General features: G+C 42.7%; 3 protein-coding genes across 3 annotated transcripts in view; 2 read left to right on the top strand and 1 right to left on the bottom strand.

Annotated features, from left to right (window-relative positions):
* The window catches only part of LOC108099058 (dendritic arbor reduction protein 1), a 37,192-nt gene extending 17,924 nt beyond the window's left edge, over positions 1–19,268 (top strand). The window contains exons 2-6 of the mRNA XM_043207829.1: positions 9,854–10,418; positions 11,078–11,793; positions 11,964–12,666; positions 14,962–15,021; positions 18,478–19,268. Of these exons, the coding sequence (XP_043063764.1) occupies positions 9,854–10,418; positions 11,078–11,793; positions 11,964–12,666; positions 14,962–15,021; positions 18,478–18,665 (2,232 nt within the window). The 3' untranslated portion in view covers positions 18,666–19,268. The remainder of the gene's footprint in view (positions 1–9,853; positions 10,419–11,077; positions 11,794–11,963; positions 12,667–14,961; positions 15,022–18,477) is intronic.
* LOC108100079 (ubiquitin-conjugating enzyme E2 D3) lies at positions 19,163–20,109 on the bottom strand. Its single transcript, XM_017203824.2, has one exon. The coding sequence runs from the start codon at positions 20,011–20,013 to the stop codon at positions 19,225–19,227; it is 789 nt and encodes a 262-aa protein (XP_017059313.1). The 5' UTR covers positions 20,014–20,109; the 3' UTR covers positions 19,163–19,224.
* A 4,655-nt stretch (positions 20,110–24,764) lies between these two features.
* Positions 24,765–25,607, top strand: LOC108099250. Its single transcript, XM_017202625.1, has 2 exons — positions 24,765–25,361; positions 25,421–25,607. The coding sequence occupies exon 1, from the start codon at positions 24,845–24,847 to the stop codon at positions 25,322–25,324; it is 480 nt and encodes a 159-aa protein (XP_017058114.1). The 5' UTR covers positions 24,765–24,844; the 3' UTR covers positions 25,325–25,361; positions 25,421–25,607.
* Positions 25,608–26,306: the final 699 nt, after the last annotated feature.

The following is a 26,306-nucleotide window of genomic DNA, read 5'->3' as shown; positions in this document are numbered from 1 at the left end:
TTCCAGGGCCAACTTCCTTGGCATATCCTTTTATTTTGTTGCCATTTTTGGCATTGATTTAAAGTTGCTTCGCTCATTATGTGATAAGAATCGATTTCAAAATTATAAATTAAAAATTCGGAAGTTATGTGTACCATTATTATTTTATCTACATTCCTAATAGGCAACGGAATTAGTCTAAACAATTTAGACGGATGCCTACTGAACAAAGGCACTTTTGCAGTGATGATTAATTTATTCTCTATAAACAATCCTCTCGCTGTTAATAAGGTATATACCTCCTTGAGTTCCGTTCCTGATCTTTTCCCTGGCATTATTAGATTTTCCGACAAATTTTCCTGAATCTTGGCAATCTCAATTTTTAGCTGATTTGGCCTAAGTATGTTTGTGTTTAGTCTGCCGTGATTAATATCAATTAAAAGGCTTATAATCCCTGATTGAACTTTTTCACCTTCTTCAATCAAGGAGTGAAGCTGTTTAGTTATCATAAAGAATTTTATCGATTCTTTGTAAACATAGTAACTCTCTTTAAGAACTTCTGTCATGTTTTCAATTCTTACTTGCATACTTTTAAAATTAGCGTTAACATCCTCGGTTGTTCTTTTTAATAAATTAGTAGTTGAGTCAACAACTGACGTTTGCTTTTGAACCAATTTATCCATGTTCCTCTGATTATCTAATAAGTTTTTCATATCTTCCTCTAACTGTTCCCTGTCATCTTCATCCATTATACCAAATAAAATATGATACAACGAACCTATAAACTCTAAGGGAGCACGTTTGGTTCTGGATCTTGGTTCCATCATAAATAATTTATTATTCTCTTCTAGTTCCATTAATTGGCTTTGCATATTATCCAAAACTAGATTGCATTGATCTTCGAAGCCATGAAGTTTTTCACAAACTCTTCTCATTTCCTTTATCAATGCTTTACCTTTATAAATCATTTTAAAATATGCCTCCATGTTATAATAAATCACCAAATTCCAAGACGTACTTACAATTTCTACATCTCCTAGGGGATCTAAATATATTGCCGCAGTGCTATTAATTCCTTGTACCTCAAACCCATCCTTTTTTGTTTTTATCGCTGCGGCACTTGACATCTGGCACAACAAAGCAAGCAAAACCAATATTACCATGCTACTAAGCTTAGATAACCTAGGGGAAACTCTTTTTATGGTCGGAGTTGCAGTTGCATCCTCTGCTTGCTGTACACCAATTAAAGGACAAATCTTGGTAATCGGTCTTGTAAATGATGCTTCTGAGGTTTTTACTTTGACAACCCTAACTTTGTCGTCTCTACCTTTATGAACTTCCTCTACTTTTGCCATTGGCCATCTAGCTGGGTGACAATTTTCATCTTTTAAGAGCACTACCTGCCCCTTTTCTATATTTTGACTACCTTTTTTCCATTTATACCTCTGCTGCAACGTATATAAATAATCCTCCTTCCATTTGACCCAAAAATCTCTTCTCATTTTGCGAATTAACCTCCACCTATCCAGGCTAGGAACCTTTTCATCATCATCTATTGACTCCACTATATCCAACGTAGGTCGACCTATTAAGAAATGTCCGGGCGTTAGCACCTCATTATCATCGACATCTTCTCCCGTCGTATATAGCGGTCTAGAGTTTAGTACTGCTTCGATTTGGCATAATAAGGTTGACATTTCTTCGTATGTCAATATACTATCTCCAATGACTCTTTTTAAATGATATTTAACCGACTTAACACCTGCTTCCCAAATACCTCCAAAGTGAGGTCCTGCCGGCGGGATAAAATGCCACTGAATTTTTCGGTTTCCTTTTCTGCAGCTACTCTGGAATTATATTGTATGGCTTTTAGTAATTCTTCATCTAATTTTCGTGCAGCTCCTACAAAATTAGTACCATTATCCGAATATATATTGGCACATTTTCCTCTTCTAGCTATAAATCTTTGTAATGCTGCTAGAAATGCATCAGAAGTTAAATCACTCACAACTTCTAAATGAATTGCCTTAGTTGCCATGCATACAAACACTGAAATATAACCTTTAAAAGTTTTTTGACCTCGATTTTTCGAACATTTTAGGTGATACGGCCCTGCATAGTCTATACCTGTATTTAAAAATGGGTATGCTACATTCACTCTGCACTTCGGCAGGTTACCCATTATTTGTTTACCTGTACATTGCCTATATCGCGCACAAGTGACACACTCTCTCAATACTTTCTTCAGAGAATCCCTTAACCTAAATATCCAATACTTCCTTTGGATTTGGTTTCTCATTAAATTGATTCCACCATGCATTGTCTCCTTATGAGCCTTTTCAATTAAAAGTCGTGACACGTGGCATTTATCTAATATTATCGGGTGCTTCACATCAAATCGTAACTTGCTATTTTGCAACCTACCACCTACCCTTAGAATACCATCTTTGTCTAAGAACGGATTCAGCCCTATAACCTTACTTTTCTGCTCTATTTCCTTATCGGCTCGTAAGCATAATATCTCTGCAATAAAATGTCGTTCCTGCTGTTTTTTAATAATTAATAATCGGGCCTTTTTTAATTCATTTACAGTCAGACAATGTGGGTATGACATCTTCTTGACTTTCATGGCGATAAATCGTAATATCCAAGCTACGACCCGTTCCAACTTTTGAAAACTTGAATATTTATCCAGCAACTTAGAAATGGTGTCTTCGGATTTTACTATCACCGTATTTACTCTTACTTTATCATCTATTTGTAACTTGGGCCAGTTGTCCTCCGGTGTTGAGAGCCATTTGGGCCCATTCCACCACAGCGAACAATCTTTTAATTTTGTAGCACAGATGCCTCTTGAGGCAATATCTGCTGGGTTATCCTCAGATCTTACATGATTCCATGCTGTATCTTTTACTTTTAAAATTTCGTCAGTTCTACGTCTAATAAATTTATCCTTGCAGTTCTTATTTCGTATCCATCCTAATGTAATGGTAGAATCACTCCATGCAAAACTCGTTGTTATGCCAGGAATAGCTTCTTTCGTTCTACTCATCAATAGGCTCAAAAGATGGGCTGCGCAAAGTTCTAACTTAGGGATTGTCTTCCTATTTTTCTTAGGATTTACTTTACTTTTGCTTGCTATTAATGTAACGGATTCTCCTACTTTTGCATATACGACTGCTGCATACGCCTTTTCGGAAGCATCAGCGAATCCGTGTAGCTGAACCGTTATGCTAGTCTGCGTTTTTAACCACCTGGGAACCCTAATGTCTTCTAATGATTTTAAATTTTTCTCGTACAGATTCCACTCAGCTAAATCGTTAGTAGATAATTCTTTATCCCAATCGTTTTCTTCTAGCCAAAGCCTTTGCATAAATAATTTTCCCACTATAGTCACTGGCGACAACCATCCTAATGGATCATATATTCTTGCGAGGTTTGATAACACTAACCTCTTATTTATTTTTTTATTGTTTTTCAACTTAACTGCAAATTTAAACTCATCTTTAAAAGGTTCCCATTGAAGACCCAAAGTTTTAACTGATTCCGTTTCCTCTATGCTCAGTACTTTATTTTCACCCGCATTTTCAACTGTATCAATAATTTCTTTCTCATTGGAGATCCATTTTCTTAAATTCATTCCTACTTTCTCCAGCTCCATTGAAATCAGGCATACTATTTTCTTGGACTCTTCAATGCTGTCTGATCCAGTCATTAAATCATCCATATAGAAATCGTTTATAATCACATCTTTAATTGACTGATCCTGACATCGATTTCCTATCTCAGCTAACACCCTGGTTGCTAAATACGGAGCTGATGCCGTACCATATGTAACTGTGGTTAGCTTAAAATCTTTTATTTTGTTTTTGGGGGAATTTCTCCAAAGTATATGCAAATATTCTTGATCTTTTTCTGAAATATTAATTTGTCTGTACATTTTTTCAATGTCTGCTGAAACAACATACTGCCATTTACGCCATTTTAAAATGATATCGAAAATATCTTTTTGAACTCGAGGTCCAATCCACATAATGTCGTTAAGGCTTTTATTATTTGTTGTTTTTGCAGACGCATCAAAAACCACTCTTAACTTTGTTGTTAAGCTCTCATCCCTAATTACGGCTTGATGCGGCAAGTAATACTTTCCTTCAGACTTAGATTCGATCATATGACCTAAGTCTATATATTCAGTAATAAAGTTAGAATATTGTTGTTTTAGATTTTCATTTTTGCTTAATTTCTTCTCTAAATTTAAAAATCGTGCCATTGCTTGGTTTTTTGAGTCCCCTAAAACCTTATCGTCTTTAAAGGGCATTGAGACTACATATCGACCTGATGAATCATTTTTTGTTGTTTTTATAAAATTTTCTTCGCATATCTGAAATTCTAAATCCTCTTTACTTTCTTCTTCTAATTCCCAAAACCTTTCCAAATCTGTACACTCGATCACAGTTGCCACTATTGTGTTACTGCCTTTTGATTTTGTGCAGCCTGACACTATCCACCCGAACTCAGTATTTTGACCTAGGAGTCCGTCTATTTTCTTAACTCCTCTTTTAAAAATGTGCGCGTTTAGATCTGCACCTATTATTAGGTCTACTCTACTTGGCTTATGAAATTCGGGATCAGCAAGTCGGTATTTGTCCCACTTTGTCGTGTCAATCTTAACCGCTTGTACTGGTAGTGCCTTCATTAATTTTGGAAGAATAATTGCATCTACTTTCAAATTATTTTTATTCTCTTGATTTGTTTTTATTTGCAAGCTAACTTTGTGCCTTGAACTGCATGTTTTTACTGAGGAAACTCCACTAATCTCCGTATAATTTTTAATTTTTGGTAATTGGAGAATTTGTGAAGCTTCCTCTGAAATTATAGTACTTTGAGACCCACTGTCAATCAAAGCCCTTAATTTTTCATAGCCTCCATTTTTTGATTTGACCTCAATTATGGCTGTGGCTAATAATACGTTCTCCGTTGTCCTGCATGTGTTCACTTTTTCTGGAACTTTAACATGAAGTAAAGTATGGTGAGGTTTGTTGCAAGTCAAGCAAAGCTGCTCGCTTGTGCATCTCTTAAAACTCTTATGTTTTAAACATTTTGTACAAATTTGATTTTTTCTTGCCCAGTCAGTTCTCTCTGCTGGGTTCATTCTTTTAAATTTGAAGCACTGGACTAAATAATGTCCCGGTAATTTACAACACGCACAATTTTCGCTGTTATTATTCTGCGTTGTATTTACCACTTTCTTTACAGGTTTCTCTCCCTGTGACAATGATGATATGGAATTGAGCCTTTGCTCTAAAAATTCCATCACATCCGAAAGCGCTTGGATTTCTTTTGTCTTTTTGACATGACTTTCATATAAATTTAATGATTCTTTATTAAATTTCCGAAGGATTATGTGGGCGAAAATGGCATCCACCTCTTCGGACAATTGTGCCTTCAATTTCATAATATATATTGACTCATTAATTGAGTCAATGAACTTTTTAATCTGCCTATCCGATTCTAAATTTAAATTGGGCATATCCAAAAGCCTATTCATATGTTCCGAGAATATCTTTCTTTTATTCTCGAAACGCTTGGTTAAAAATTGCCAAGTGGCTTCATAATTTTCGCCCCCGCCTAACAATAAATGAGTGACAACACTCCTGGCTTCACCTTTTAAGGCTGACTTTAAATAATTAAATTTAAGAGATGGACTTAAATCCTCTCTTGAGTGGATTAGCTCTGTGAAAAGTTCGTAAAACAGATCCCACTCTTTGGAATCACCAAAAAATGTGGGAATCTGTATTTTAGGCAGGGTTGGTAATTCCTCTGCCTTCACCACCATCGACACGTCAGCATGCCTATTGACTACGCTGGATCGATTTTTAATGGCCGTTAGTATATTTTGCGTATCAAACTCGATATCGCTTATTATGTCGTCAAACACAGAACTCTCGAAATAGGTATTACCCTGTTCAATTAGGTTCTGTATCTTACTCCATAGAAACTCAATTTTGTTTTTCCTTATCGTAAGGAAATCTGGACTATTGTCTATGAGAGTAGACGTCTCATCTAAGTATGCTTTCAAAATGCCTACCTGACTTCGAAATGTCTGCTCTATCCTGGACGCGTTTGAAGTGCCTGGCAACTCGATCTCTATTTCCATATTTTTGGTCTTTGAAACGTTTGCCGTGGGAATAACCTGTCCCTCTGGCTTATTAGTCTGAGACTCTTTTTCAACCCTTAATTTTATCTGAGCCAACACCATCATAATGATATCATACTGCTTGGTATTAAAATACTCATGATCGACAACGCCGATCTTTAAAAGGGCAGTATGGTTAGTAATAAAGAGTTTTTGAAGCTCTTCTAATCGTCCTACGTCTAGCTCTGTTAGCCCTATTTTTGCCTCTAAACGTCTTATTTCCAAAATAATCCCGGACTGCTTCTTTAGCAAATCTATAGTTTTTTCCGAAATCATTATTATTATTTTCTTAGGGATATATGTATATGTAAAAAAAAAAAAAAAAATTTTATTGTGACTTAGCTGCTTCCGTTGCCGTCGCCAGAGTAGTCGTTTTTTGCTGTTGCTGCTAAGGTCGCCGCCGCTTGTCCAGTCGCCGCTCTTCGTTGCAGCGATATTTTTTGTTGCTGTTGTTGCTGCTGAAGTCGCCGCCGCTTGTCCTGTCGCCGCTCTGTCCTTGCAGTGGTATCTTTATTTGCTGTTGTTGCTGCTGAAGTCGCCGCTGCTTGTCCTGTTACCGCTCTGTCGTTGCAGCTGAAGGTGCTGCGTCGCTGGTTTTTTTTTTTTTTTTTTCTTTTTCCTTTCGTTTAAATGCTTAATTGCATTTATTTCCCGCACAATGTCGCTGATGTTTAAGGGCCTCAAGCACGCCTTACACGACACTGTTAATTTTTTAAGCTACCTTTAGTTTATTTCTACCAGAAGGTGCTTTTTTGTTATATGTATCTCTGTTCCTTACCTCGGGTGGGGGGTAACAAGAGATTTTTTTTTTATTTTCGCTACCTTAAGCTGCGTGTGTCTAGCACTACATACAGACTTTCAGGTGCTGGTTGATCACTCTGAACCTCTTACCACAGGGGGGAAAGTTGCAGAGTTTCGAAGGATCAAAATGATCGGCTCGATTGACCAAAATGAAAGAACGTCCGAATAAACACGTCTTTCTTTGTTGAGTTGATATTTCAAACTGATTTTATTTAAGAATATGTTCTACTTAAATAGCTAACATGAGATTTACAACTATTCTTATCTTTAAGGGCGATAGAGGAGATAGCAATTACTCCGATCGCACTTATCCCTAAACATGTGGTGACCACTCGCAGGGGGTCATTTTACAACCTTTTTATCTCGTTGTTTTAGGTATGCACACATGTGATGCATTTGGTGCGGCTACAATTCCGCTACCTAAATATACATTTGTATATATGCGTGTTCATGTTTGAACAGTCAGTCCCGAAAATAAAAGCTATTCAATAAGAAAGCAAGTGACACCCCTGTAATTGGAATTGTTTAAATGCTTGACTCTTTAGGCTATTAAATTATAACTGTGGCTTCTATCATAAATCCAACTGTTACCCCACTCAAACAAATGACACCTTTCAAAAGTAATTGTAAAGGCAATTGACCCTTTCAATAATCATAATTTCCTGCTAGCAGTGAACATGATTCACATTACTGCTGCAGCTGCAGTCGAACAAGACTAGGCTCTAAACCCCACTTAATCAACACCCCAAATGGGTCAAATCAATAAAGAATAACATAAAATGTTCACACAACGGGCGAATAACTCACAGACGAAAGCGGGACAGAGCAGCCATTTGAACTCCCTTCTCCTGTACAATTTATGCAAATTTATATACGTACATAATACCCATTTATTTACGCTGCCGTAAGAAGCGATTATTGACAACGGCATTTTAATGGCTGGAAAAAAATCATAAATAAATAAAAATACTTTGGCGTGCCAGCCAGTGCAAAGAAACTGAAATTATAAGTACCTGAGCATAATTTCACCGCGCCAACAAGAAATGTCCAAAAGAACAAAAAGTTCATAATTGAAATTCATGTTTGTGGTTCTGGTGGCTGTCACACAATTACCGTTCTGCTGGTGGTGGTGGTGCCCCAAAGTCCAATCGAAGCCACTTAAAGATTCCGCGAGGCTCCCAGAAGGCAACGCTCCACGCATTCTTATGAGGTCATTTGCGTGGGGAGCCCACTAAATGCGCCCTAGCTCCCAACTAACTAACCCACTCCACGAAAAACTCGACGAAAACCCCACTCAGAACCCAGAACATTTGCCAAGTGGAAAACGCGGTTCGTGGAAAGCCACAACTCCACACTTCGCGGCGGAAAATGGCAGCTCCATCCATACATTACTCATACGACCCGCAATGAAACACAAAAATCTATTAAAATTATCACACGCCATGTTGACCTCAGCGGCGAGCAAACATTACTCAAAACCCAAAACTCAAAAAACCAAAAAAAAAAAAAAAAAACAACAGAAACAGAAATAGTACCGTGTGGGTCTGGCAAAAATCCATAGCCCGAAAAAAGGAAAGAAAATAAAGCGACCGCAGCCAATAAAATGAAAAATGCTGGCGCAAAAATATTGCAGCTAAAATAATTTGCCACGCTCGTAAATTTTCAGCTCATAAAACAGAAACGAGGCAACATTTGTTGTCGGAGTTTCGAAGTTTGTTCGAGCGAGTGAGTCAGTGTCGGGCATTTCTCGAATTTGAGTCAGATTTTCGATGGTCTCTGCTATTTTTTATAGCAAGCCTTCGCCGATCGACAGTTTGTTTGATATATGGGCCCTTGGCCCCCTCATTTGCATGTGAAAAGCCTGGCTTGTTTGGGTATAAAAAATTTCACTAATTTGCCAAACGATTATTATGTTTGCCTAAACCACCTTAAGTGTTGCCATAAATTAGCCATTCTCTGTTCTCTAAAAATTAAATAAAACAAAAGGCAATCAACCTGAAAAAAAACAAGGGAAAAGTTTCAAGTAACTAAACGTAAACATAAAACCCGAGAAAATTCCATAAAATAGCGGTGGAGAGGAAGTAAACTTGATGTGTAAATCATCTCCAGAATTAGCAATTTGTAGGCCTCCAGTCCGCAAACAAAAATAAAAGAAGAATCTTAGCATAACAAAAGCCTCGAATTTAGCGCGTTTCTATTTGTTCTCGTTTGCGCAGCTCGCGAAGAGATATTCAAATTCGACAAATACCCCACTCAAAACGAATGACTTAGACAACGAACTTGCATTCCCCTAAAAGCGCATGAGCATTAAGATCCCGAGCCGGGCAATAAAAATAAAAATCCAAATCAAAATCGAAATAAAAATAAAAGTCAGACGACAAATCTACAAACAACAAATTTCGGTGCCGAGCAAAACGAAATTGAAGCGAAGAATGCAATAAAAATAAAGCCAGAGAAAAGAAATGAACGTAAAGATAAGACGCCAGTGATTCGGACAGGGGGCAGTGGATTCGAGATTGCTGAAGTGGCAGCCCAAAGTGTTGCAGGGCGATAAAAATTTAATCAAAATTTATGGGAGGGAAGCGACGCAGATAGAGAAAGAAGCTTTGCAGCTCTGATTGCCCAATGGGCCATATAACACACGAGTGGCTAACGCTATCCACTTAAGCAACACCCAGGGAAAAAGTCTATAACATTTAAAAATTGGTTGGAATTAAATTTAAATTGTTTATATTTAAATAATTACAACTCAATGTATAAGCTTTTGCTGATATTGCACCTTTTTTTGATTTACTAATAGTACTCGTATAAATAATTTTTCTCAGTGTACTTGCTTCTATTGCTCACAAGTTTTCTCTGCGTTCCTTCGTTTTCCAGTCCCCGGAACTTGACTATCGGCACGAGCTGATGGGACGTCTGCATAAAATCGAGCCCGCCGATGTTGAGCTTGAGGTTCTGGCAGCCGCCGCAGCAGCTGCCAACAACAACAGCAGCAACAACAACAACAACAGCAACAATAGCAGCAGCAACAACAGCAATGGCAGCCAAACACCCACCGGCAACAACAACAACAGCTTGACGGCCTCCGGGCATCAGCAACATCAGTTCCACCACCACCTGCACCACCACCACTCGCATCAGCACCACCACCAGCACCACCACTTGCACCAGCACCACTCGCACAGCCTGCAGAGCGGCGAAAGCGGAGCGTCGGAGGCATGGCCCCACCTCTCCGCCCCCTCGTACGCCGGCGATGTTTCGCAGCATCCGCAGCAGCAGCAACTCCAGCCCGCCGGATCCCCGAACTCCAACTCGAACGGAGCCTACGGCTGTGCGCCGCTCTACGACGGAGCGCCCTACGACGTGGCTCTGGGCTACGTTGGTGGTGCGGTGGTGGCGGCGACGGGCGGAGCCACTTCCAGCGACAAGGAGTATCTGTATGGTGGGTATTTTTCGGGGGCAGAGGGAGTGGGAACTTTGATGGGCACACAAAATTACACGCATGGTGAAATCTCACAAGTCAATAGCAAAGCAGAGAAAAACAAGCGATGGCAGCGTGTTTGCAGCTCGGTGCCGAAATGTGAAATCTGAAACCGCCAAAAAAAAAAGACACAGACAAGCGGGAGACCCTTCTCACAAGAGTGATTGGGGTCTCCGCAAACTGGCAATAAGCTGATGATAAATTTACAAAAGTTATAAAACAACTTGTTGAAAATATTAGCTTAACATTTTATCCGACCTTTTAACTCCCAAGTCCTTTGAAGACCAAAGTACATTTACATAACAGCTTTTTCTATGTCATTAGTAGGTTCTTAAATGTTCTGTTTTCAACCCAACATGGTTGGGAGTTTCCCTCAAATCAATCAGTGAACCAAAGCCTATCAATAAACACCTCGACCCGAGACGAAAAGTTTCAATTCTGATTGTGGGCCCCCGTTAAATAGCATCTCTAAAAATAGTCAAACAAATGAGCAGCTGTTTAGAAATTTCATGCATATGCGAGATTTCATTGTGTACATTAATAATTCCCCATGCCGGCGATTTGCATAAAGAGTTAGCAGGCGATTATAAGGCGCTTTTCTGTCCGTTTTGATTGCACAGAAACCAAAAACAAAGAGGCTCTCTACGCCGATCCGCTGGACGATCCCTACCAGCGACCCGTGCTCTGGGACGATATCACTACCTCAATCCAAAATATCGATCCGGAGAACGCGCTCATGCTGAGCAGCAACAACAACAACGGTGGCACCAGCAACAGCAACAACAATGGCGGAAACGGCAGCAGCAACACCGGCGAACCTGCAACGTCGCAGCTGCCGCAGGTCAAGATGGAGGCGATCGACGAGAGTTTGCTGGAGACTTTCTCGACCCCAATGCTCAGTCCCCTGGAGATAAAGACGGAGAAGCAGCAGCGACATCAGCATCAGCAGCAGCAACAGCAGCAGCAGCAGCAGCAACACCAGCAGCAACATCAGCAGCAGTACCAGCAGCAACACTATCAGCAACATTATCAGCAGCAGCAGCACTTGTACCAGCATCATCCCAGCCTGGCGCTGGCCAACCTGCCACCCGCTGTCGAGGTGGCGGAGTTGCAACTGCAGCAGCAGCAGCAGCAGCAGAATCAGCAGCAGCAACATCTGCAGCACAGCAGCAGCAGCAGCAGTAGCAGCCCCAAGCTGGCGACCCCCGGCGACAGTGGCAGCAACACCTCCTCCTATCAGCAACAGTACGCATCTCAATTGGTCGCCGGATCGGGCGGCGGCTATCTGAACGGTAGCAGCAGCAACTCCTACGGCTACAGCTGGCACAGCAGTCAGGTGAGTGGCATACACTGGCAGAAAAGTCCTAACGAAACATAGATTAAATGCCTTTCCATCAAACTAATTTGTGTTACTTTTCCTAACTATTCCTTTGAATAGTTTGAACTTGCACTATAAAACCTTGCGAAAGTTTTTTTCAAAGTGTTCTTCCCCTTTTCAACCCGCAGACTTTCCACACCAAATACCAAATACACCCGCCATCAGCCGCAGCTTCAGCCTCCGCCTCCGCTACTGCCACGCCCTCAGCTCAACTTGGTGCTCAACAGCAACAGCAACAACAGCAGCAGCAGCAGCAACTGCAGCAGCTCTGCCCCCCCGCGGCACCCAGCACCCCCTCCGCCTCGTCCTCGTCCATCTCCTCGTCCTCCGCCTCCTCCGCCAGTCGCCATATGTTCGTGCCACCTTTGACCCCGCCGAGTTCGGATCCCGGATCTCCTGGCAGCTCGATGGTGGCGGCAGCAGCAGCCGCAGCTGCCCAACGCCGCGCCACCCCACCGCCGCCCTACCAGCAAGGTCACGTGCTGGGGCTGATCAACCCGCCGCCCACGCTGCAGCTCTTGGGTGGGGCAGTCACGGGGAGCAGCGGCAGCTGCACCACCACCACGCTCACCACCCTAACGCCCGCCAGTGCCATTCAGCAGCAGCAGCAGCAGCTGCAGCAGCAACAATCGCAGCAGCAACAGGTGCCCCAGCAGCAGCCACCGCCCACCCCCCGCTCTTCGGGGGGCGGGAGGCGTGGCCGACACTCGCACCACCAGCCGGGAACGGCCGCCCACATCGCCAGCTTGATGAGCGTGCGAACGGTGCGCTACAACCGCCGCAACAATCCCGAGCTGGAAAAGCGACGCATCCACCACTGTGATTTTGTGGGTGAGTATTTATACTTTTATAAAAATATTCAAGCCTTAAAATATAGTAGCTCCTAACTAAATTCAATTAAAGCTTTTCATATCATTAGAAGCACCTTATTTCACATCGTTTAAACACAGATCAAAATAACCCTTAAAAAGTCTAGAAACTGTGTAAGCTTATTAAAGGATAAAATCTGAACGGAGATTTAATATAGACTTTACTATTAAGAGAGTTATATTTAAACAGAAAAGTGGTAAAACTAAAAATTACGAGTATATATACATATATATATAGATTTAGAAATAGAAAATCGTACATACCTCTGGCTCCGAAGATCCTATCCCACCGAGATCTCTATGGATGCGCTTCCTCATCCCTCTTTGTAAATCACTGCATGTCTCCTTCTCGTTTATCACTTGGCGCGTTTTGCGACACTTTTCGTAACAAAGTCACCTTCCGCCCCGTTTTCCACCCGCTTTCGGCCAGCAACTCCGCTCCACGTGCGATCCTCATTGCGCATGCGTGCCGCGTTTTTCCAATCGGCATTTATTTATTCTCTATTTATCTATACATTTATTTATTATCTTTCTGTTTTCTGTTTGCTCGCTGTGCGACTGACAGTTCCCGCTGCCGCTGCCACTGGCGAGTTTCTGGTGTCGCAGTCGCTGTTGTGGCGCTTTTCAATTGCCTTCTTTGTAATTCTAATTAGCCATTTGCCGTATTTATGTAAGAGCTTCGAGCCACCTTCCACTTCCCTGGGCTTTTGTTACAGTTGCATGCTTTTTTAGCCTGGCCAAGTGCGTTTTCAATGTCAGAGGTGGGCGAGAGTCAGCCAGCTCGTTGAGTCAGCGGTGATCGATGGGAAAATATGACAGGTTGTGCTGAAAGGAATTTCAAATTAATACATTACAATTTTATTCTTAGTCATGGAAATTAATACTACGTAACCATTGCTTCGAACAAGAAAAAGGTTTACAATTTATTTTGGTGATTTAGCCTGGGATTTAATCAACTTAATATCTCCCAACAAATTAGACAAGATTCCTTAGTGCTTGGCTTTTGCCATTATTTGCGAGTAGCATTATCTCGGCGAAATCGAAGATGAGGTCACACCGCATCACCCACAGAACGGCTTGAAGTACTATCCATTAGCTATCGATGGATCACCATTACGGGCCGAAAAGCACTTAAGGCAACGCTGTCCGACTCAATCTGAAAATCCAACTCCCAACCAGACGCATTCCGTCCGTGTCCCAATGTCGCTTGTTCGAAACCGACTACGTGCGTTGCCACTAATAAATAATTGACAATTGTCTGACACGTTGGCCATGGCCATTTTGAGGCAACTCCGGCCGAAACGCTGTCCAAATGAAGTTATTATGCCATAAGCGCACGCATCAGACACAAAAGTTGGCAGTGAGTTATGTCTGGACTGGCGGAGTTCCTCCGATTCGGCAGCGCGTATGGCTTGGTATCTCTAACTGTCTAACTGTCGACGATCGTTGCAAGTTGCGAGTCGCAGGTTGCAGGTTGCAGATTGCTGCTTGCTGGTTGCTAGTTGCTGGTTACCCGTTGCAAGTCGATGGTTGTCAGCAACATTCTTCGCTGGCAGCGGGGCATTGTGTTTCGTGGCACGTTTAAAGGCAGCTTTCAATTAGAGCCGTACGTGCGGGGATCCCCGGGAAATCCTTTTCGGGAAAGGGGCACTAAAATGCCTCATAAATGTCACTCGCTCTGCGGTGTTGCAAGCTGTGGCCTACAGCTCGCAAGTTGCAAGTTGCAAGCTGCAAGTGAATCTCGTGCAACTTTCACCCGCTAATTAAAGGCCCACGCCCACTGACCCACTTCTTGGGAATGGCTCTTCTATCGGGATCCAAGATCCGAGGCTCCTCTAATGTGGTGTGCCGCACATCTGATATTGTTTTGCGAAACGCGAAGAGCTAGCAGGCACACTTGAAAATATTATAGCCTTCAGGTAGTTGCAGCTATAAACTATTATTGGCAGTAAATTCAGTTTAGTAAGTGTTTTCAACCCAAGGAGGATATCAATTATAATGATGAAAATGCCTGTATTTATTTAAGAGCGGATTCTCAGGCGCCAAGTAATTAACTTTGGTTCAGTAATGAAATTAATGGCTCAACCGTTTGAAATTTAATACGATGTTTACTTTACCTATTTGTAAAATTATTATTTATAGAAAAGGAGGGTAAGAGAGAAAGGCCTTAATGGTCATCTGTGCCAGTTATATTTTAAGTAATACGTGGTATTTATATAATGTAAATGCTTTAACGATTCCTTTCATTTTGTTGCAGGTTGTTCTAAGGTGTACACGAAGAGCTCGCATCTGAAGGCCCACCAAAGGATACACACGGGTGAGTTTTCCCCCCACCTAACTGCCCACTAAAGACCCAACCACCCACTCGATGACCCCGTATTTGACCCGCTGTCGCAGAGTGGTCCACTGCAATCCCTCAGCTCGCATGTGGGCCCCACTGCACCACTGAACCTCCGATGAGCCACCGGCGAACAGCTGCACCACTCGGTTGTCGGGTCGTTGGGCAACCGCCGCCTTTTGATTAATTCGCGCGCTCATATTTGTAGTTGCCAGCACATAATTTGCCAAGGCCCAGAGAGCTTCGAGCGCCTTTTTTTGAGTGCCATGCACTGCAAAAATATTTAAATGCTCACTCAGTTGATATTAGCCATGAATTGGATTAGCTGAATATGTGTTTAGTTTTTCACTCTTAAACAGTTCTTATGAGAATTCAATCATGAGTTCTTCTCTCCTTTCCGAACCCCGAAAATAAATCAAATTGTTGGAAAGGTACTTTCTAGGCCCCAATTTATTTTCCAACTCGAATCTCATCTCACTGATCTCCAGAATTATTTTCTGTGTGCTGTTCATTTTCAATTTCTGAGGCACGGAGGCAACCGCAGCGAAAATCGTGATTTGTACGGTTTGTTTTTGCGGCTCTGGGTCCGTTTTTTTCTCCCGTTTTTGTGGTCAGTTGCAGTTGCAAGTTGGCAGTTGCAACATCAGCAATCGGCAATCGCCAACGCCATCAGCTGGGCGCACGTTTGGCCTGCATTTCCTCCTTGCTCGGATTACACTTGACGATCCGCTGCCCACCGATCACCGCGATCACCTGTCTTCGTTTTATGGGCCGCACGTTTAATGCCTCCACAAGGAGGAGGCAAAAATAATACTGAGGCGAGACAAAAAATGGCAGAACCCCATCTCTCCGCCGTTTTATTAATCGCACATGACCAGCTGATTTATGCGCAACTTAAAGCGCTGCCTTAAAAACATTTTTATTATTATGATTTTGCGCGCAGCGCTGATTTTCACTCCGCTGATAAAGTTAACGCCCCATCAACGAAAGGTCGGCGGTTGGTTGGGTTAACCCCGACCTCGAATCCCCCGAGTTCCCTTGAGATGGCCGAAAGTTCTCTTGGTCGTTCCGATTTGGAGCAAGCCCACATCACCCCGCTCGGGGCCAACACGAAAATTCCGCGGCGGGCTTATTGGACTTAAGCCGACTTTCGCAATTCCTCGAGTGGCAGGCTGAGATGCAGAAATGCTTTGCTACCGTCTGATGGCTGTCGGTTTGTTTGGCTTTCGAGTTAGTTAGCGTTCCGGCAAGGCCCAGCCCATTCCATTCATAGATTCATTGATTTCCCCCCCCTTTGGCGCAAACACACACACATTTTTCATGCCATTTTTGAGGCGCCACCAGGCTGTTGTCTCCGCTGATTAGCAACGCCGAGTTGAGAATTGGAGATTTCGGGGGGAGGAAAGGGGGGAAGTGGCGAGATTGAGAGATTTCCACCGCAAATATTTGCCAGAGTCATCAGGCTGTCAGCGGTTAGTTCGTTGCTTAAGTCTTTCGTTTGCGAGAAGTGAAGAGATCCATTAGCAGAAGAAAAACTATTGCCCCAGTCTGTTGTCAAATATGAAGAAGATGTTTTTCCTTTCAGACAATTAAATGACCATAAAGTATAGTTCAGAAATTTAGGCATTTAAAAAAGATATTTCCTTTTAATCTGGTATACCCTTTCTTGACTCAAAGTTCGAAGTATTTAAATATGCTGTTTTTTTCACCTCCAACCTTTTTCATTGCCTCATTTCCAACAATCCCCAGTTCTTCTCATCTTCATATCATCGTGAAACCCCAAAGATCGTAAAAACGTCATTTTTATTTGGGCTTTTTGTTTTTATCGGGCTGCGCCGATTAGAAAATCACTAGGTAACTTATCTTTATGCAGGCGGCGAACGCATAAATTTGCCGTATCTCGCAACCAGTCTCTAGCCGGCAGTCCAGTATCCGCAGCCTGGCCCTAGGACTCCGACCGAGATCGGGATTCGGGCTGGAACTGGCTTATTTTGTACTGATTTGTTTGCTAATATGTTCGCGCTGCCATAAATTAGTTTGATTTTATGCCCAGCGACTGGAGGAGGTCTTTTGTGGCGTGGTCCAGCCCGCGGCTCTGGTCTCTAAGCTCCGTAGTTCCAGTCGCCAATGGAGCCTGAATTTATTTGTATTGAGAGACCTTATCGCGGCTGTAAGTAAAATTATGAAGTAATTCCGCTGCGCTTATCGCATTGCGTTCATCGCACATTAGAAAACAACATTTACATAACTTTTGTTTGTTTGCCAGGCGGTTTGTTGTTTGTTTGCGGCAGTGTGGCTGCCGTGATCATTGCCAAATTAAATTCCCACGGCCGGGGAGGTCTTAATGTCCCATTCTGGGCCATGTGACTCACCGCGCTTGGCCATTTTGGAATACGGAGCCCCACGTGGCCATCTAAGCCGCGATCCCCCGATTATGTTCGCATCTCGAGGCACTTAAGTTCATTAAAAGAGATCTAAATAAACCAATAAGTCACGCCACGAGTCGAGGGGCATTGGGTTTCTATCCGAAATCCCCGGCAAAGTGTCAGCTGAGTGCCACTCGAGATCTCTTGGGTTCGAGGGCCCCCAAAATGTCCGAGGAAACCAAACAAAATTTGTGCGTTTGTTCGATGTTCAAAATAATAAATAACAATCACAAGTCTACTCGCTTTGATGTTGGCTGAGATCTCGAGATTGAGATGGCCGATGGGTTCAAGAGGCTGGATGAATGGGGAAAGTTCGGGGAGAAATGTGTTTGTAATTGTTTTAAACATATAATACATTATTTATAATTAAAAAACTTAAATAAAATATTTTAAGCTTGATGGTTACATGTGTCTAAGTCCCTTCGAATGAATCTCTTTCGTCACCAAAATCACAATTCTGCACACCGAAACCAATCCAATTGGAAAACCAATCCAATCCATTCGATTCGCCCCACAAAACCCAGGCAGGCAACCAAAAATGTCAAGTTCGCTCACAAATCTCGGGCCGCAATAATTATTTCATTCGATTTCAATTTAAATTTGAACACGAATGTTTATGTTTATGTATCGAGGGGCATTCGGAGGGTCTGAATTAGTCATAGAGCGGTGCCAATAACAAAGAGGTTCGCTCACCGGCCGGTGGAATTTTTCGAATGTCTGTGGCTCGGTAACAAAAATGGTAATAGAAATCACAAGGTACAAACCACAAAATACACAACATGAAAACTTGTGTAGCAAACTACTGCAGCTGCTGTTCTCTTGTTGTCATTTTGCTTTGGCCATAACAATGAAGTATCAATTATTTCCACATGTTTCCATATCGCTTCGATTTCTTGATCTCTCAAAGGAGTTTCTACTCGACTTGCGAGTATTTATTGTGATTTCCCCTTAAAGCACTCGGAAAAAACTTATAGAACTAATGTTAAATCATATCTCTTGATTTTTGCAGGTGAGAAGCCGTACACGTGCCAGTGGCCCGAGTGCGAGTGGAGGTTCGCCAGGTCGGACGAGCTGACCAGGCACTACCGGAAGCACACGGGCGCCAAGCCCTTCAAGTGCATCGTGTGCGAGAGGAGCTTCGCCAGGAGCGACCACCTGGCGCTGCACATGAAGCGCCACTTGCCCAAGAACAAATGAGGAAGGCGGGGGGCCGCGAGCCCAGCCACCAACACAACTATACCACAATCCAAAGGACTTTAGCGTAGATAAAAGAATTCGTTTAGTTGAAAGGTTAACTACTACTCTAGGAACAGCTAACCCAGTACACCCTAAGCGAGCCAATAAACTCGAAGGCGAAGTAGGCTAAGTAAATGAAATTACCACCTGCTTGACGGACGGACATCCTTACTGTACTGTACCGCACCGTACTGTACCGACTAACCCGCACCCCAACCCCAACCCCAAGGCAAAGACAAACACCTTCAGCAGCACGACCACAAATTGAACTAGGCTAGAGTAGGATTACGCTAACATGTATAAACTTACTTCATTACAAGACACTAGCTGTACAATAGACGTTTAATCGAATTCGGAGCTAGGTGGGTTATGTTAAGTAGCCGTAGTCCATGTATTCTGTATGTATACCGCTATCGCATGTATCTTAGTGTCGTAATCAGTTTCAAACCACCAAAAAGTGCTGGCACAAAACATCCAATAAATTTACTTGAAAAAGAACAACTTCAATTTAACGCACTCCTCACGGCTTGGCATACTGGTCGGTCCAAGCGCGGGCCACCCGATCGTGCTGGGCGCGATTCGAGATGTAGAGAAGGGCCACCTCGGCCTCCAGGGGATCCTTCGGGTTCGGATCCCCCAGCAGACACACTATCGAGAGGAGCAGCTTGGACACCGACAGGGCCGGCGACCACTCGCTCCGGAGAATGTTCAGGCAGACGTAGCCGTTGGTCGCGATGTTGCAGTGGAAGATCCTGGTCGAAAACTTGATGTACGGTGGGCTGAAGGGGAACTGTGTGGTGAAGAGCAGATCCAGCTTAAATCTACCGCCCGCGTAAGGGGAGTCCGCTGGGCCGGGGATGGTGGCCATCCAGTGGAGCAGGTTGTCGTCCACGACCTCCACCTCGTACCCTTCCATCGGGTTCATGGCGATCTCGGACAGGTCCTTTCGCAGTCTGCGGATGCATATTTGTTCGGATTCGCTGGTTCGCTCTGCACCCGCAGGATGACCTTCTTGCCAAAGTCTTAAGTTGCTGTGTGTGATGCGAATGGATCCAGTTGCTCCTCTTTGTGCAGTTGGCTCAGGAGCAGGAACTACGGCTCCAGCTGGTAGGGAATTCCTCCGTCTTCCACGCCCAGCTCCCCGCCGAGATGACCGCCTCCGAGATCCACCAGCTGGAGGAGTACCACCATATGGAGTGGAGTTTCGCCGCGCTCTGCTCCTCCGGTTCGAATGGGTGGGAGGCGTGTTTCCTGCTGCCGCAACTGTGTTCCGGCGAGCCCGAATCCGCTCGCTACGTCGTGGCGGCATTTTCGTAGAAACAAAATAAGCTCGATAAACCGGACGACGTACTTTTATTATTTTTGAGACACCTTGTGGCTTGCAAAATATAAACTGAAGTGAAAGCAAATGACAGCCAATTCTAGCCTGCTTTCATCTGTACTTCTCAAACACTTTAAATATTGGTTTCGTAAAATGTAAAATGTGATTTCCCAACATTCAATTTTAAATAAAACAGTTTGCATATTTGAAACATAGACATTTTTGTGCATTTTAAATGTCATTTTATTTTTTATAATATTTTGTTGTATTGGTGCTGCGTGACTGTACTTAGACTAAAAAGCTCATTCTATTAGCAATTCACGGCTTGATTTGTTTGTCGCTTATTTATTGCAACAGGCTGGACTTTAAACAATTATTAACATTTCCCCCATACGTGCCTGGCAAGGCAAACACAAATCATTGAAACTTTTCCCCATTCGACATCTATTCGAAACTCTCCACACGTCACAAAGGCAGTCATAAGTTTTTCTATCGACTAAAAAGACAATAATTTCATTTAGATGAGAATGTAAGCCCGATAAGTGTGACCCCTTGCCGAACGAAGTGTCTTGGAACTCAATTGGGTTTTGTTGTACTCGGCTCGCGATCATTATCACAATATTTTGTACACGAAACAAACATGTCAAGCAAATGTCTTTGCCCCCTTCCCCAGAAACCCGAAAGCGACCCGAATAAATTGTTAAAAATAACAATAATAATTTCAATTGTCTGCCTGCATTTCGGTTCGAACGCGTCATGTTGTTTTGATTGGGGCGATGATAAAACCCATTTCGCTTCTGCCCCTCAAAGAGAGTATTCATTTATAGTGTAGAGTTCAGAAACCAAGCGATATTTTCGGAGAGAACCTGCTTGACTTATCACAAGTTTTCGAAACTTTTAAGGCAATTAATTAGGAGATTATATGATTTGAGGAATGCAGCCAAGAGGGAAAAGAAACTGGTTCTGTGTGGCTCTAAATTCAATTGATTTGTACGTAAAATGTACTCGATTACTATTTCTTTTATAGTATTGTAAACTGTTTTTTTTTATATATAAAATAAGCCAACTCCTATGTAACTTCAGTTGATATTAATTGACTCCGAAAACCTTTTGATTTATTCAGAAACTACAATTTTTCATGGTGTATTACCAATGTTTGTGAGTACGATTATGCCCTTCACGTGGGCGTTGAGACATTGGCATGCCCTCATTCATTCATGCCAGCCTCTCAGCATCCACCGGCACATCCCCAGCCACATCCAGTCGTATCCACAAGCACATTATAGTATCCATCCATCCAGTGCCATTCCAGCACCACTCTTCAATTGTGGTGCGTTGCCGGCTGATTAATCATTTGGCGACTGACAGCTCAACTTTGCGGCCACAACGGGGCAACCCGCTTATTAAATTGGCTTAAGATCGCCGGATAAACCTAAAGTACGTGTAGGAATGGGACCCCACAACTGGATATTATGCATATAGTACGTCGCACAAAGGTTTTGTCTACAGCACCCACTTGGCTGTATGGGATATTGTGCTCGATGGCAACAAAGCCTCGTGAAATTGATTTGATTTCAGCCAGATCGCAGATGTGATAAATCTCTTGATTTCAATTAATTTGTGCGCGAAAAGCGGGGGGAAGTGCACTCATTATGCCAGCTTGGTATATGTGTCAGTCGAGTCAATAATAATATACAGAGAATATGTTTTAATTTGCAGCTAATTAAGCTCTGCTCTCAACTTTGATTGATTCCGGCCGAATCGACAGGGAATTGTGAATAGCGAATAACAAATGAATGGAAATGAATGAGATGTTCAGCGATTCGAAAGGTGATTCAATAATTAACAACTCCACTTCCTTGTGGGTGGAATTCTTATAATAAATTGCAATGCCCTGCCTTTAACCGATGATTTTGTGGCAACTGCGATCACTCTTGATTTTTTACTTAATTATTCGTAATTACACAAGCTAAAACTATTAAATCTTAAAGCTAAATTTCGTTTTTTTAATCGTATTTAATCACCACAACTATATTAACACGTGACTGCCGCACACAATCCATTAAAAATCTACAAGATGTCCCCTTATTTTATGGCTGTTAGTATTTCCTGCTTCCTTTACTAACATCCATTTGGCAACACCTTTTACTTTCGTTTGGGCCACGAGTCCAGCTGCCGCAACACCCACAGTGACTCAAAATCCACATTCAGCTATATACTGCAACTCCTGAGCAGGCTCATCCATTTTAAGCCAGGCCATAACATAAAAGCGCCCATTAGCCAAATGGGGGAGGACCCCCCCGCGGCTTTTCCAGGGGTGCAGAGGGGGATGGGGGGGGCAGCAGACGCCATCACTCGTGCCCGTCTGGTAATCGTGACAGACATTTGGCCAAGAGGCGGGCAGGGGATATGGCCATTCAACATCTACCAGCACACGGTACAAAACACTTCAATTGTAGATACTTAGGTTCAACGAATAATTTAATTGACTAATATTAAGAACTAATGGGTTATTAGAATTTTGAAAAATATACTCTCTCCAAAATTTAAAAGTTTAAATTTAGTTACACAACCGAAAAGATAAATGCCAGTTTTTCCGGCTCTTGATTACAATCGTTTCACTTTGAATTCCGGTTGTTAGGTTAAAGAATTGGCTATTTACATGTTTCTAATGGCTTCCCTTAGCATGAAATTTTTTCTAAGTGCACTTCTGGAACCACCGAAATCGAAAACCGAAAAAACGGAAAACCGCGAAACAGGAACCGCGGCTAACTAGTCTGCGAAGTCGGCCTGCTCTACGATCCACGGCAAAATGGTAAGACGACTGGAGTTTTGGCCAGACGTGCGCCTGCTTTGCATACAACAATATGCGACAAGACAAGACAGCCGAACACAAGACAAGCTGGCTAAAAACGGCGACAACTATAATTAAGCTTAATTGCTGTTTAGTGCGAGCCGGGGCAACTTTTCGCCGTTGTTTCCCCGCAAAAAGTATGGGAAAGAGACAGCCGCCCACGCACCACTTCACGTATAATTAAATTAAATTTATAATGCGAATCTCAACGCGATAAATAAGCCTAACCAGGTGTTTTTCGGGGCGCGAGGGGGTGTGGCTCCAGATATCTGGGTAATTGAAAACCCAAAGCGCACTTATCGCTCACTCTTATTGTTTTTCGTGTGTCGGGGAAATTAATTAGCAATTAAAAATGCAGCACACAGCGGTCGGTGGTTAAACGCTGCAAACCTACAAACAACAATGCCCGGGTCTCTCTAATCTGCTGGAAAATAATTCATATTTATAAATAGACAAACATTATTCAAAGTGTCCGAGCGAGAGCCCGTGGCCCGAGAACCGTAAATTAAATCAAAATCAAAATGAAAACGATATGGTCTTATGCCCAGAATTTATAACGAAAATAAAAGCCAGAACACTGTGAAATCGAAATCACAACTGCGAAGGGGAACAAGGTGGGGATTAACCGACAGAAGGAATGCTCTAATTGGAAATCTTTTCCTAAGTGAAAATTACTCATCGACTTGGGCCATTCCTCTTGCCTGTTTTTAGGCCCCGTAATTAAGGGTCAATAAATCTAGTTTTTGTGAATCTACCCTTAACATTGGTACACCTCCAAGTTAAGACACCCTTAGAGAAGGGTACTCAAAGCCATTTTCTCAGTGTCCGCCCACAAAAACCGTCGTTGTCAGCAGTTGGAAGTTGGGAAGTTGGAGGTTGGGAACTTGGCCGCTGTCCGCTGGTCTTTCTTGTCCGTTTCTGGGCTTTTCAGCCCGGCTTGTGACTCAATGCAGCTGCAGTTGATCGACCGATCGATCGGATCCGTGGCAACTGGAAACAGAAACAGTAAAAACTAAAAACAGAAAACAGAAAACGGCTGCTGCATTTGGCAATGAACTTTTCGCAGCGAAAAAAAGACAAAAGTCTAGACTTTGCTGGAAATGTGCTGGCAAGCTGACTTTGAACTCGGTCAAGTCGAGACACATTTGCAAAACTGTTTGCATATTTAATTGAACACCTACAACAACAATAAATGAGCTGCAGCTGCGGCGAAATCGCTTTTTCGCAATAATAAGCATAAGCATAATAATAATCAGGCGCAAACAGGCTCAATGGGCCAAAAAGTGGCCAACGGGCGAATGAACCAAGTCGTGCTTGGCCAAAACTAATGACCATATTTACCATATTTAGCGCCAAGAGCTGCCAGTCCTATCCTTTGCGGTTGCATAAGTGGCAACCTTGGCGTTTCCAGTGCTGTAGAGTGAGTGGATCTGACACTTGGGCTGACAACCCTATTCATTAACGAAAGGCCTTTTCACACGATCTGACTTTCCATTTTTGCGCTATTAATAGCGTCGTGAGGGGCCTAACCAACCATCTTCTCAAAAACAATTTTGAAACCCCCTTGGATAAGGACTCAGCCCGTGTATGAAGTTAAAACACACAATCCATCAACATAAAAGCTATCCTGGCTCACAAATTCAATGTGCAAAATGTTAGTTAAATTTAGGGTTGGCATTTAGAAAGATTAGTATTAAACTATATATTTTAGCAGCCCGTTTGTTTTTGTAGATTAAAAGCTTTATAATATAATCCTACCCAACACAGCCTTTTTTGTAGAATAAAAGCTTTATAATATAATCCTACCCAACACAGCCTTCTGACTTGCAACACAGATCAATGGCCACCTTACAGTGTTGCAAAGCGATCAATTTCGAGACGAGGCTTTTCGAGGTGAAAAGTTTGTGTTCGTCGAATAAAAATCCGGAATTTAGACAAAAGCAACTCCCGGTTAACTTGGAAGACATGTCCCAAGGAACTAGGCGCAGTGAGCGCATTCGTCGCAACCTCGAAAGGCAGAGAGCTGTGATTCCATATCCGATTCGAGTCAATCCGCCTCGGGTTCTGTTCTTGGTGGACACAAGGGCAGCGCTTCAAGGGGGCTACGGTTGGCCGGCGACCGATATGCTCATACTTTCTTGCCCCGCGGAACTAAATCGCTCAATGTTTTTGCGGCTCGACATGTCCCAACGACAGTACCAGAGATCCGCAATCCAAGCCATCATGTTGACGGGAACCAGGCTTCGCGCACCGTATCCCCAAAGGTTTCGGTACATCTTCGAACCCAGCAGGAGCCTTGAAGCCGCTACATGGAACAGCCTCGTCGACGACGGAACCCTAATGATGGCCCTGATCGTCGACCCTTTCCTGGATTCCTATATGCGCCAAAGCCCCTTTACAGCTATAACCTTGATCATGCGCGTTGTCGATTACTTCCTCTGCTGAAATCGGGACATTAGACAACACCAAAGATAAGCAATAAGTAAGTAATCAGCATTGTGAGAAGTCTCAGGCTTGATTTATAAATTGTTTACCTTACAGGAATTTGTATAATAATAACCAAGTTTACAATCCAATTCAGAAATGTTTAAACAATGTAAGCAGAGCGAAATTGAGTTGCATTCTCCAGATTAATTTATTGTATAAATTGTGAGATATTTCATACATATGTTTATTGACACAACAATTGGTAATACTGGAAATAAACTGACTCACAATTTTTAAGAACTTAAAATTAGTTTGGATTTATTATTGTAAAATCATCTGCTTGTGCAACTCTTCAGAAAATTCCAACTTCTTAAGAGGTTCGTAAGCGATTTGCATCAGCGAGTGCGGTGGCACAATGAGGAATCTCTTCCTGCAGCTGGCGACTTGGACATCACTCTTCATATGTCACGCGGATTGTCGTTTATGAACTACAGATACTCGAAACTTGTCCAGGAATCGGGAGAGCCGAACGATACCCATGGATACTCGATGATTAATTGTGGGGCACGCGACGATGCGATGCCAATCGGCTGCCCCAAGTGACAAAAATCAATGCAACTGCAAATGTGTGAGACGAGCAAGTGTGGCAGAGGAGCCAAAAGGGAGGAAAGTGACAGGAGCCATAAATCTTGGTCGACCCCAGAAGCCGGAGATGTCACGGGGCGACTGGTGCCCACACAGAGTCCCTTATCGGGGGCCAACTATCGGGACTTCTGGGGAATGTACTCGCAATGGTTGGCCGATGGAACGGAAGTTGGTCGCAATCAATCTCAATTAAACTGATAGCTACTGCGCGGAGGAGTCGCCTCATTGGGCTTACTTATTCCTCGAATGGAATGATTGTAGGGTATTTTCATAGGTGGCTCACGGCTCAGTCCTAAAAAATGTTACCAAATAAGATTTTGAAGAAGGGTTCGATAGGAATCCATTTATTATTTTG

This window comes from Drosophila ficusphila, unplaced genomic scaffold (genome assembly GCF_018152265.1).
Source record: "Drosophila ficusphila isolate 14025-0441.05 unplaced genomic scaffold, ASM1815226v1 contig_286, whole genome shotgun sequence".
NCBI classification, from domain to species: Eukaryota; Metazoa; Arthropoda; class Insecta; order Diptera; family Drosophilidae; genus Drosophila; species Drosophila ficusphila.
The sequence above is the reverse complement of the archived record's forward strand: the minus strand, read 5'-3'. Positions and strand labels throughout refer to the sequence as shown.